The sequence below is a fragment of the Drosophila eugracilis genome, unplaced genomic scaffold (genome assembly GCF_018153835.1).
Source record: "Drosophila eugracilis isolate 14026-0451.02 unplaced genomic scaffold, ASM1815383v1 contig_575, whole genome shotgun sequence".
NCBI lineage: Eukaryota > Metazoa > Arthropoda > Insecta > Diptera > Drosophilidae > Drosophila > Drosophila eugracilis.
In genome coordinates this window covers 154,044-167,922 of record NW_024573454.1, presented here as the reverse complement: position 1 = coordinate 167,922, position 13,879 = coordinate 154,044, and the positions used below count along the sequence as shown (strand labels likewise).

At 35.3% G+C, this 13,879-nt stretch overlaps 2 protein-coding genes across 2 annotated transcripts in view; both read left to right on the top strand.

Annotated features, from left to right (window-relative positions):
* LOC108110964 (zinc finger protein chinmo) overlaps window positions 1-6,412 on the top strand; it is a 49,689-nt gene extending 43,277 nt beyond the window's left edge. The window contains 5 exon segments of the mRNA XM_041819320.1: window positions 111-328; window positions 402-1,181; window positions 1,183-1,241; window positions 1,312-1,459; window positions 1,528-6,412. Coding sequence (XP_041675254.1) covers window positions 111-328; window positions 402-1,181; window positions 1,183-1,241; window positions 1,312-1,459; window positions 1,528-2,745 — 2,423 coding nt within the window. The 3' untranslated portion in view covers window positions 2,746-6,412.
* A 5,235-nt stretch (window positions 6,413-11,647) lies between these two features.
* On the top strand, window positions 11,648-13,702 carry LOC108110980 (F-actin-capping protein subunit beta). The gene is made up of 2 exons (XM_017220291.2): window positions 11,648-11,852; window positions 12,130-13,702. Exons 1-2 carry the CDS (start codon window positions 11,850-11,852, stop codon window positions 12,955-12,957), a joined length of 831 nt encoding a protein of 276 aa, XP_017075780.1. The 5' UTR covers window positions 11,648-11,849; the 3' UTR covers window positions 12,958-13,702.
* Window positions 13,703-13,879: the final 177 nt, after the last annotated feature.

Genomic DNA, 13,879 nt, shown 5'->3' with positions numbered 1-13,879 from the left:
GAGAAGTTTGAAAAAAGAAACCGACTTGTATCTCATTTTCTTAGAGTATTTAAACTAATTTAACTTTCTTAATCATTTTCTAATTTCCTTGTTTTTTTCCTTCATTTCAGGCGTAGTATTCAAAGCACACAAACTTATATTGGCAGCCTGCTCGAAGAAGTTCGCCGATCTGTTTGAGAACACACCCACAAATGGACAGTGCGTCATCATACTGGAGGCGACCACGCCGGACAACATGGCCGCTCTCCTTGAGTTCATGTACAAAGGCGAGGTCCATGTCTCCCAGGAGGCACTCAACAGTTTCCTCAAATCCGCCGAGAGTTTGCAGGTAGTTAAGCTTTTCTTCCTTTTCCTCTTTTTTTAACATTTTAACTAAACTTTTTTTTTCTATTATCTATCAGGTCAAAGGTTTGTCCACAGAAACGGGACGTCTGGCGGCGCAGCAGGCACAACAACACATGGGCGATATGTCGCCTTTAGACTCGCCAACGGGCAGGCGGAGCATAAGAAACAGCCTGAGCGGTGGTAACAACAGTATCGTTCCCGGTGGTATCGGAAGCGGTCTGGGTGGTGGCGTTACGGGAGCAAACTCAATACCGGGCATGGGCATTGGCAACGGATTGAGTTTGGCCGGTATGGCAGCTGCCGGAGGAATGGCAGCGGCTGCCAGTGCGGCGGCCAGTGGTCTAAGTACCCTGGCAGCCAGTGCAAATGTTGTAGACAGATGCGGCAGTGCCGGTGGAAATATCATCGGTGGAACAGCGGCTGGCATTGGTGGCTCCCATAATAGTGGTGGAGCGGGTAATGGCGGTGGAGTTGTGGGAATTGGCGGCAATGGTGTTGGTGGTAATGGTGGTGCCGGCAACAATGGACCCATCAGCTTGGGAAGCGGCGCTGGCGCTGCTCATCATTTGGGTGGTTCCACTGGCATCTTGAAACAAGAGTGCGACTCTCTGATGCATCCGGGTGGTAGCGGTTCCTCTTCGGGAATGGGCTATACCCATGTACCGCCCATCTACCGACCCATTAACTACGAACCTCCGCGCAAGAGAGCCATTGTCCGTAGTCCGTATTCCGAGCAGGAGCAACGCGGTTCTGTGTTGCGAGATGGCTCCAAGTCCTCCGAATGTCCCAGCCCCATCAATAAGCCACCATACCATCGACCCTCGTCCAGTGCCTCTCTCAACGGCGCCAACAGAAGCGGATACCATGCATTCGGAACGGGCATCGCCACAGTCCAGGTGAGTTTAGAAGGAGATTGACATAGCCTGGAAGATTTTTACTTAAACTATCTTTTTGATTCCTATTTAGTCGTTACGAAAACCACAGTCCCAGCACCACAGCCGGTAATGGAAACACTACCACCGGCCTGGATCGCATAGTGAAATCGGAGCGTAACAATGGCAGTGCAAATGAGGCTAACGATGACGACCGCGAGCTAATGGATGAGTCAACAGATGTAAGTAGTTTAAAACTTACTTAGTTAAAGGCAAAAACTAAATATTTTTGATGGAAAAATACCAACAGAATGGTGCCGAGGATCTGCGTGTTAAGCTGGAGAACTTGAAGTACTCACCGCCACCGCCGCCAAACTCGAACACCTCGTCGACCACACCGAATGCCCTGCTGGAGAACTTAAAAGCCGATGGAACGCTGTCCAGTAATTTGGCTGCATCGATAGCACCGGCGGACATGTTGAACGTATGGAATGCCACGAAAATGAACAACAAGAACAGTGTGAATACCGCCGATGGCAAGAAGTTGAAGTGTCTGTACTGCGATCGTTTATATGGCTATGAGACGAATCTAAGGGCCCATATACGACAGCGTCATCAGGGTATCCGAGTGCCATGTCCATTCTGTGAGAGGACTTTCACGCGAAACAATACGGTACGACGACACATTGCCAGGGAACATAAACAGGAAATTGGTTTGGCAGCGGGGGCAACCATTGCACCGGCACATTTGGCAGCAGCAGCATCGGCAGCAGCGGCGGCAACAGCAGCGGCCAGCAATCATTCACCATAGGAAGCAGCCGCAACAGCAGCGGCATCAGTAGTCATGAACGCCCACAAGGAGGCGGCAAAGCAGCGTAAACGTAAATCACTCAAAATGGCACTGGAGAAGTGCATGCAGCGACGGGATGCAATGGTCGCGGAGACCACAACCACCACAACAACGACCACTGGGGCAGGTTGTATAGATGGGGGCGAATCGGTAGAGGCAGTAATTGATGGGGCAGGATCAGAAGAAGGAGTTGGTTCAGAGGGCGGCACTGAACCGCTCACCTATGAACAGCAACAGCAGCGGATGCACCGTGAGGTGACGCAACAAATCCGCTTGGCAATGGCAGCGGAACAGGCGGCCGAAGCCATGGACTCGACCATGAACACCACGGCGAACACTACAACCACAACAACCACAAATACCACTGGAACGACCAGTGATGGTTGTAGTGATGCCGAGGCCAGTGATGGCAGTGATCGTCCCATGGAAGTGGATGAAGATCAACCGCCAGAACCACAGCCAGGATCTGAGCTCGTTGTGGTAGAGCCCAAGATTGAGGTGTTATCGGAATCGGAAGATGAGGACGATCGTCTGCATATGTCCGAAGCTGAACCGGATATCCAAGCTGAAGCCATTTATGATCATATGCCCAATACGCCCACCAGCCCCCCACATATAATACCGCCCAATGATACGCCCACTTTGACCTCAACGCCCAAGGTCAATGTGGAGCAATAGGATGAGGAGAAACGAAAGGCCCCCATCGGATGCCCCCCAAAGAAGCTGCTTAGATTTAGACTAAGAATCGATGATGATGATGATAGAAGAAGAGTTGAAGAAAATTGAGTGATTTACGAAAAAGGAAAATGATTTACGCGCGCAAAGAGAGAAGATGAAAAATGACTACTGATGCAACTGCTGTTGCCCTCGGAGACCACCAACCAAAACAAAAGTCCTAACAACTAGGCAAAACATTGATTACTATAATAACAAACAAACAAAAAAAAAAAGAAAACAAAGAATTACTAATAAGATTTACAACACAACAAACATCAAAACAAAACATTAACCAACATGATGAGGACAGAGACAGACGAACACACACGAACATGGAAAGGCAAGAAATTTGTTTGCCCCAACTTTTTGCAGAAATTTTTATTACAAATTTGCGTTTAAAGTCAGTTACATAAAAATCCACAAAGCTAATGCCACAGACTTCGAAACAAACAAACAAAAGCAACAAACAAACAAACAAACAAATCCAAATGGCAGTTATCAAACATAGAAATAAATATGCAATCCGGCTGAAAAATCGTTTTCAGGGTGCTATAAATCAAATACAAAAACTAAAATTAAAACTTAAAACTAAAAACGAAATAGTAAAATGCAAAAAGTTTGAACGTTTTTGATTGGTACCGCCCCGCAAAAAAAGTGTAGCAAAAAAAACACATATATAACGTTGACAATTTGTTTAATTCGTGTGTGTTTAAAGAGGAGAAGAAGGAGGAGGAGTAGGAGGAAGAAGGAGGAAGGGGAGTTGAGGAGATATATTTTTGATTTCCTATAGAAACATCATAGACAAAAACTGCAAGTTGCCTCAACAAATCAAACGAAACGATAAAGCTAAAGAAATATTAAAAACTGAATTTAAAACTAGAATGTGAAGAGAAAAACTAAGATTAAAACAAAAACAACAACTAAATAGCTGCAACAAACAAACTACAAAGCAACAATAGCAACAACAAAACCGCAACCACAAGTACCTGCAATAATAAAATAGTATAAACATAAAAAAAAAAAAAACAAAATACAGATTAGAAGTGAAACGCTGATGAAACCTAGGTAGAAGCCAGGACTCTTGACGAAAAGGAAAATGCCCTGGAAAACTCTACCAGCCACTACAGCCCCCTTTTGTCCAGGTTTTTGTAAATAATTTTATTAAATTAATAATACGAAAAGGCAAAATTTTGGGGGCTTGTAAAGTTGTGTTGAGTCCACGAGGCTTTCTTTTCCAGGCAGAACTAAGGCTTGCCGTCAAGGTCCTGAGCTTGCTGACAGAGAAGGATTTGCTTTTTAAACGAGTAACAAATTTTTTTTCGTGATTTTTCGTATTGTTTTTCCGTTTTTTGATTTTTTTCTTTCAAGTTTAGGCCTCAAAATTTCAAACAAACTGCTTTTCGGCTCCAAAAAAACAAAAAAATACAAACTGAAAAAGATACAAATTCAAATTCAATTCCGAATTCAGAAGTTTCTAAAGAAGTAAAGATGAGAAAACAATTGGTAAATTGGGTGCCTATAAGAAATATATAATTAAATGACTACTAGTAAAATTTTTATAAACAAAGAAAATATATTTAACGATGAGTATGATGATGATGATGTATGAGAAAAGCAAAAATAGCAAAGAAAAAAATAAGAAACGTAAAGTAAATATAATTATTTTTTAATTGAATAATAATTCTAGCCAAGTGTGAAACATGTTAATTAACAAGCGAAAATATTAAGCAAAAACCACTCAAAAACGTTCTCAAAAACTTGAAGGCAACAACAAATGAAACAACAACAACAACAACAACAACAACAATAATTACAGCAAACCGAAATTCAAAATCAAAAAAAAACTTTTGGCACACCTTTGGAAAACATTTTTCGTACAAAAGAAATTTCAAACCCAAAAAAAAATCCAACCAACAAAAAATTCAAAATTCATTTTTTCGGCTCTTATAATTTCGATAACTACATCAAGGGAAATCTAGAAATTTCCCCCAAACAAAAAACAAAATCCAGCTGTAAAATACTAAAAAGAAAATGAGAAACAATTTTGTTGTAAGCGAAAGCGAAGAAAACTAGAATGGAAATCTAAGGAAAATGCAATTGAAAAATATTGAGAAAACCAGCCAAGGCAAAAAGAGTCTTGGTTTTGTAAATACATTTATTATTACCACATATAGCATATATATCTATATATATATATATGTGGCCTCAGTTGTGTAATGATAAAACCTAGATCTATATTATTATATAAACTGTAAACATAAACTAACTAAGCGCATATGTAGGAACACGATTAGGCTCGCCAGCAGAGAGAATGAAGAACCCAACTGAATTTTCATGTTTTCTATGTTCTATGTTTTTTCCGTTATGCAAGGCAATAGAATGATAGCAAAGGGTCAACCACAAAAACCAATAGTACCGTAATAGCCAAAATGTTGAATATATAAAACTACTTTTATTAACTGTTAAAACACACAACAACAACAACAACAACAACAACAACAACACACACACACACACGAAAGCCGAGTTAGGTTTTTTAAACATAAAAGTAACACACAACACCACACCCCCCAGAAACCCCCCCAGTTTGTTCTGTGATATCGTTTTGAAGTTGCAAACGAATACAGCGTTTAATTTTCATTTAGTTTTTCGTTTTATAAATAATTTTTATTTCAATCAGAAAGAAAAGCAAGAAAAGGGAAAATCGACAACTCGAATTTTATTTACCATTCGTGTTGAGTAGGAAAAATAGCAACAGCAATAGCAATATTTGAAAACCATTAAAGTCTGGCAATATTTAAACCAAACTACCTCTTCACATCCATGCAGATTAACCTCTGGTTAGCCACAGTACCTTTGGCTTTTCGTAAACCGACCCACCCATCAACGTTCGCTGGAGTCTGAATTACATTTTATTTTTAAGTACGTTGATGGGGGGGAAGGATCATACGAAAGCCAGAGACTTGAGGCCCAGGTGGACAAGCCATCATACATGTCAGTAATTCAATCCGTCAGTCAGTGAATCAATCAAACACAATCTAATATAATATATATATTTAGTAATCAGGGGTTATTAACCATAGCCAGTTACTTTTAGTTTATGTTAACTTAGTTCTTAGTTTCGGTATTCGTTTTAATCAAACTCAGGAACTCATATACCTCAGGAAAGAACCTACCTCTTTTGTTTTTTTTATAATTAAAAACTTGTTTTTCAAACTATATATACTACCTATATATATGTTAGTAATCAGGGGTTAGTTATTCTAATTAACCATATTTTAATTGATATATCTTAAGTTAATTTAAGTTTATGTTACCTTAGTTCTTAGCTTCGGTATTCGTTTTACAAATTTTTTAGAGTCTAATCAAACTCAGGAACTCATATACCTCAGGGAAGAACCTTTAAAACTTGTTTTTTATTATTAATTATTATTTCAATTAATAATGTTTTGTTTTGCATGGGACAAACAGATAAACAAACAAACAAACAAACAGATAAACAAACAAACAAAATGGAAGCGAGAGAGAAGAGAAACACAAATGAGAAATGTTTTTTGTTGTAATCGAAGATGCTATCAAGGAAAGCTTTAGTTCTTAGTTCGATTATCGGTTAGTTAGTTAGTGGCTAGTAATTATGTTTAATGAGGACTAATTTTAAATGCAAAAGACACAATCACACACAAACACACACACAATAGCAATAATAAATAACAAATCGAACTGCAATAGTAAACTGAACTACCTCAAATTAGCCATAGACTGCGCAGTAACGAGATGAGCATGATATAACATATAACATATATATACTTTTCCATTTTCCACTTCATTTTCTTCTTTTTGTAAAATGGTGACACCACAAGCACACACACATACACACACTCTGGAACAACCTTTTGGTATTTTGAAAACAAAAATCCCCTTTAAAAAAAAACATTTTCTTTACACAGAAGTTTTTCATGTAAATATGCGCTAAAAACACACACCGAGCCCACGAAAATTCAGATTACAAAAAACAAAAATAACATTTAATGTAAAATTACGCGTTTATACTTTTGGCTAAAACTCTAATTATACGAAAAGAATATCCAAAACTTTTATTAGGTATGTGTAGAGAGAGCAAAGGCGATATATAAACCAGGATTAAGATCATTTGTATACATCAATTTCGGCAAAGCAACAAAATGAGGCAAAGAAAACCAACATAATAACTAAAATCTTTATAAACTATAATCGAAAACAAAAAAAACAAAAAACAAAAATACAAAGAAATTATTTAAGGCTACAAAATTTACCCATCCCCCAAAAAGCGAATGAAAAATTCACAAAAAAAAATTAACAAAAAATTGAACCCAGTAAATGGTATACTTTTGCTTGAGCCGCCAAGTCCCAGAATGGCAAACAAAAAAAAAACAAATTTAAAATTAATTAAATTCAAAAAGCAAACCCGAAAAAAGGTTATAAAAATTTTGACAAGTAAATGAAATGAAATGGAGAAACATTTTCTAAAAGAAACTTGCGTAAATAAGCGAACTTTACAAACAAACAATTTAGGCTTAAACTTTTGGCTAAAAAAGAAAAAAAAACAAATTAAAAATTTATAACAAATATTAGGCACAAGCAGAACTCTATGTACGTGCAAACACATTTAAACATAACTATTTATTTAAACAAAAAATAAAAATAAAAAGAAAAACAAAAGTACTTTTATCTGTAATCAGATTTTAGGCCCAACTTTTCGACAAGCGGCGTAAAATAATTTCTTTGTAAAAAATGTTTGCAAACTAAAAAACGAACCCAGAAAGCGTAATTAACTTAATCTAAAAGTAAAGAATAAATAAAAGAAGAAAAAAACACACAAATGTCGCCATTTTGCATTTAGAGCGTACAGTACAGTGAAACAAGGCAAGAACGTGTCACGAAACCGAAACAATTATTGTACATAGAAAATAAATTAATCAAGATTCAAATTGTGTATTGTATATTCGTAATTTTTCAGTAATCTTTAGTTACCTTTTACCCTTGAGTTGTATAAATTAATTAATAAGAAAACTACATAAAAAATGAAACAAAATTGAAACTGTAACAAGAATACAAAATAAAAAAAATGTAAACAATATATATATATATATATATATATATATATATAAATAATAATAATAGTGTGTGCACACGTACAAAACAACAATTTAAGTTCAATTTAATGTGAAATTTAGTGCACCGAACATTTTGTAAGAACTCGATGTAATTTTTGTTATATATTTTTGTTAGTAATTGTTTTTCTATTAATATATATATTTAGTGCGAAATGTCAAGATGCAAAATAACACGAAAAGAAAAACCTCCCAAAACCTCAACAAGCCAATTGTACTTACGATTACCTTTCACTTTTCCTTTAGTTTCCTTTGACAGAACAAATTTCCCCCCAAAAAAAAAATCTAAAACACTATTATGCTTACATTTTACCTAAGTTATTTCAAATAACTATAAAATAATAAAGAAGAGAAGAAGAAAAGGAAGAAGAAAAGCAAAAAACTGCATGCACCGAAACCCAGTTTAAGTTTAAGTGGCAAAGAAAATGTAATATATATCTATATATATTTTTTTGTATAATTTCGATCGCAACAAATTGGCTTGTTTTACACCTTTTTTCTAATTTGTAACAATTATTTGATAAAATTCTAAATTTATAATACCTATAAACACGTAAATGCTAAAAACAAAATGCAACTAAATAAATGTTAAACCCCAGAAAAAAAAACAACACAAAACATCTTATAATTGGCAATTTTTATTGGTTAAACAAAAAAATTTAAACACAAAACAAAAAATTCTTATCCCCCTACAGTACTGAGACAACGTTTTTGGAATCGATTGATTATGCCCCCGTATACCTTAACCCCTTACTACCGATCCCTCTAAAAATAATTATTTATAAATGTAACGAAAATATGTATACTAAAGTTTACGACTATCGAAAAGTAATTTAAAAGAAAGAAAATTAAATGTGTTTAGGCCTAAGCAACTTTGCAGTTCAGTTCAATGCGAAATTTGAAAATGAAGTTGAAAAACAAAAAGCTTAATGAAAATTAGTTTTATGTGCGATATGGCTATATATATATATCCAGCATATATAGAGCATACCCTACGTCTACCCTGTCTCAATGTGTAAATCAAGTTGTTGTAAATTTGTCTATCACGATAAATCGAAGCAAGTACAAATTATATTTAATGTGTGTATTTAAATTGTTTTATTTTTTTTATTTTTTCTTTTTTTTAGTTTTTATTTCAAATATTTAAAATTTAGTTCTTATTGTGTATAGAGTCACACTTGAAAAAAAAAAGAAAAACTACAAAAAACTTTTGGAACAATGACGAGTACAAAATTTCAGGTAAAAACAAACAAAATTTAGCAGATAAATTAAAATTAATTAAATATATATAGAGAGACGCGTGTGTGGTGGTATCGATGAAGAAGAAAATCGTACAAATTTTTCGGCATAAAATATAAAGTTAAAATTTTAAGAATAGCTGTCGGTCTGAAAAAATAAAGAGGACAGTTGGTGTGACTTTTAGAACTGCAATTTCAGTTTTTCTCAACCTCTTTGTTTTCTCTAAATTTTAATTTATTTCTATTAAAATCAGAAAATGCAACAGAACTTGAGTTACACATGACCTTTAACCCCAACCACATTCAAAAACCTTTCGATTTACTTTGTTCTGAACTGAAAAGTTTTCGAATTAATCGAGCGAAATTTTAACCCCCCTTTAAATTCAACAAAACAAGACAACGGTCCATTTGAGAAAGAAGTTCGATATGAAAAGTACTTTACGAGAATAAGGTTAAAACAAAAACAAAAAAGAATTAAGAAATAGTTTTAAAAAAACGCAAATCCGTTTGGAGCAAACTCAGGGCATTATCAAGACTCACGACGATGTATACATGCATTTAATACAAAACCAAAAACCAAAAAACAAAACAACTTTTTTCGATATGTATTACGATTAAAATAATAATAACGATGAAAAAGAAAAGCAACCGATAAAAACGGATGTTATAATCATGCGAAACGATTATGAACAACTCAGGTATTAAATATTAAATGAAATATTTTTAAAAACTTATAACGAAATGAGAAGAAGGGCAGAGTCAAGATCAGCATTTTCACAAGTTGTGCAATATTCTTAAAGTTTTCTAAATACGTAATAGTATTAATAATCTAAACAAATAAAAAAAATGAAAGAAAAAAGATCAGTGAGTTGAGATGTTCATAAAAGCATGGAATGAGATTGAGATCGATGATTGAGAGATTGAGCGATTGAAAGAAAGGTTAGGTGAGTTTTTAAGCATGTACTTAACACTCCTTTGATATTTTCTTTTTGCCACCCACACTAAAATCAAGAAAACTACAAGAACTTACTACAACAAACACACTCACAGCTAAAACACACTCACACACATACATACATACATACATACATACATACTCAACGCTAGATGCGAAAATAGTGAAATAAATAGCTAAATGAAAATGAGTTTATATAAAGAAGGAAAACATAAAACTGTGATTACATTTGTTTGTCGAAGCGTTGATAAGCGAATGTTGCATAATTATTGAGCGAAAGAAAAGAAAAACAAAAACAAAAACAAAAAACAAAGAGAAATACGAAATACGATTAAAAATGGAGTTATGTATTATTATGATTATTATTATTATTATCTGAAACCGCTTTTAAGTTCGAATAATGGCACAATGTCTAAGAATGCGTCAGAGCATAAGTAAATAAATATTTAATTAGCCGAAATATTAAACTTCAAAAGAACAACTAAGAAATACAAATTCTAATTATCTAAGTTATTCGAGTTTAGTGAAACCTGCCCTTATTTTACAAAACACCTGTAACAGTTTACCCAGGCTAAAATATAAAAATTGAAAAACTTAAGCTGCTAATATAAAAAGAAAGCCCTCGATTTAGTTCACATTTTTCGGAACGATTTCTGTATGTAGTGCACCTTAGTTAAAAATTAAAGTCTGAGATTTTACATTTACTGTATATGGTCGAAGTATACATCTAAAAACAAAACGTATTTGAAGCGGGAATCTAAAACCGAAAACGATTAATTAAGTTTATTGAGACTACTTACTAACGAAGCAAAAAACCCACACGCTATGTATTTGGCTAAAATAATGTAAAAAAAAAAACAAAAGAACAAAAAAATCAAGAAGAATGGGAGTATACTACATTTTCGGAGCAGGCATATGATTTCTAAATATGTATGTATGTATATCTGAAGAATACGCAAGAGGAGCAGCTTAAAATATATTTTAAACATGAACTCGGATAAAAAATTTACGATTATGCCATACATTTTTGTGTAACATATTAAAAAAAACCAACTATGAGTAAGCTAAAAACAACAACAGTCACAGAAAAACCAAACGCATTGTAACAGAAACTCACAAAACACGGAAAGGAAATGGGCAACCAGAATGGAATTAAGCATAAAAAGTATATGAACGAAACTAAATTCAATAAACTTGTTGCTAAAATATAATAAAAACAAAGTAATATTATGGTTATCATTTGGGAGAAACTTGGGAATTATGGTGAAACTTTAAGCAACAGTTATAGGTTTTTTTAACTTAACGACAAGTTGGTATGAATTTGATCTAAAAATTTAGTCATTTATCAATTTTCTAATATTTTTAGTCTCTTATTTGTTTAATAAATATTTAATATATATAATTTGAATATTTGACAGTTATTATTAATTTTCAAAATAAAAAATATCGATACTTTTATGGCAAACATCAATGCTTTCAAATCTTCTAATAAATATCGATATATATTCGTTACTACACACATCGAATAAACTCCGACTTTTGTTCCAGCTCTAACACACCAGGGAAAATAAAAATCCTAATAATAAAGAAAAGAGTCAATTTAGTGCAATTACTTGCAATAAAATCCCAAAATCCCAGCTAGAGTTAAGATTGGCCTACCCAACGAAAAAGTAAAACTAGTTTAAATCCCATCGAAACAAAGGGAAAGCAAAAAGTATCAAAATGGTGAGTAATACTACAGTTGATGGTAACAAAAAAGATGAAAAAAAAGAGGCCAACAAACGGTGTTTTTGTAGCGGTGCCGCCCATTATTAAAGAAAAGTTTACCAAATCGCTAAAGACAAAGGAAAACCTTTAGTAAGGGCGGCGGCCTTCGGCCTTAAATGATGCCCATATATGGTAATCCCCTTTTTGCCGGGTGGCAATAGAAAAGCAGGAATTTTCGGTGGCTCTCTTATCGCTGCAGTGACTCAATTTCAAACACATATCTCTCTTCTTTTAGTCGGAAATGCAAATGGATTGTGCTTTGGATCTGATGAGGAGGCTTCCGCCCCAGCAAATTGAGAAGAACCTCATTGATCTGATAGACTTGGCCCCTGATCTATGTGAGGATTTGCTCTCGTCCGTGGATCAGCCTTTGAAAATAGCCAAGGACAAAGAACATGGCAAGGATTACCTGTTGTGTGATTATAACCGCGATGGTGATTCCTATAGATCGCCCTGGTCGAACTCTTACTATCCACCATTGGAGGATGGCCAAATGCCCTCGGAACGACTGCGAAAACTGGAGATTGAGGCCAACTATGCTTTCGATCAGTACCGGGAAATGTACTACGAAGGAGGAGTTTCCTCCGTGTATCTATGGGATCTGGATCATGGTTTTGCCGCTGTCATACTAATCAAAAAGGCCGGAGATGGCAGCAAGATGATTCGCGGATGTTGGGACTCTATTCATGTGGTTGAAGTTCAAGAGAAAACCACAGGAAGGACAGCTCACTATAAGCTGACGTCCACAGCAATGTTGTGGCTGCAGACCAACAAACAAGGTTCAGGCACCATGAACCTGGGTGGTTCCCTCACCCGCCAGCAAGAACAGGATGCCAATGTCAGTGAGTCCTCGCCGCACATCGCCAACATTGGCAAAATGGTTGAGGAGATGGAGAACAAAATCAGGAACACCCTGAATGAGATCTACTTTGGCAAGACCAAGGATATTGTGAACGGATTAAGAAGCACACAATCGCTGGCCGATCAGCGCCAGCAGGCGGCCATGAAACAGGACCTCGCAGCAGCTATCCTGCGACGCAATGTCAAGCCCGAATCGAACTGAGCACTGAGCGGCTAAAGGCTGAATTTCCACATAAACCAAGCCAGTCTACGGGGGGTCTCTAAGATAATACTGTTCTATCTAAAAATAGTAATAATATGCGAATTGAAAGGCACTGTTGGCCCTTAAAAGTTTATTCAAATGAATTCATTTTCATAATATTTAGGCTGCATCCACCCAATTCCCAATTACTTACTGTTCATATGACAGTTCATAGGACTTTACGAAGACTGGACTCAAAGCAGACTAAAAATATTAAATACGCATTTCTAGGCAGTAAATTTGTTACATGAGAAAATTGTTAAACCACGAGAAACATATTAATGTAAATTTGCCCGCCCGTTTTTCAACTGTCCTCCCAATATTGTTGCAATTTAGAGAGTCGCGCTTCATCCACAGTTCAGCCAAAAATGCCAACTTCGCCGCCCTCAAGACAGTATCCATAAGTATTTGTATCTTATTTGTAATAATAATGCATATTTGCACCGAAGTCGAGGCATTTGCGTTTCGTTCTTAATCCTTCCGCGAATAAATAATTTGTTTATTAATTGTGACTTTTGTGTTTGTGTGTACTCTAACCATTAAGGAGAGCTCGAAGCAAAAATATTAACTGAAATCGCTTTGTGATTGTATTATCTGAGGAAATGCACATTACCTTTTCTTCTTTACTTAATATTTTTTTAACAAGAAATTTGGAAGGCAAAGAGAAATTTTATACAAAGAGAAAACTAATAAATATTGAATTATATTTACTGCGTTTTTTTGAAGTGGAAGAGGGAAATGCTTTTAACATTCCTTTAAAGTAAAAGGAAACTATTATCGCCAAAAGATTAAATATATAAAGCCTATATACCAAAGAATCGAAGTTGAAATAACATGTTTTTTTTTATTATTTTTATCGTGACCAACTTGTGCTATCGGGCTT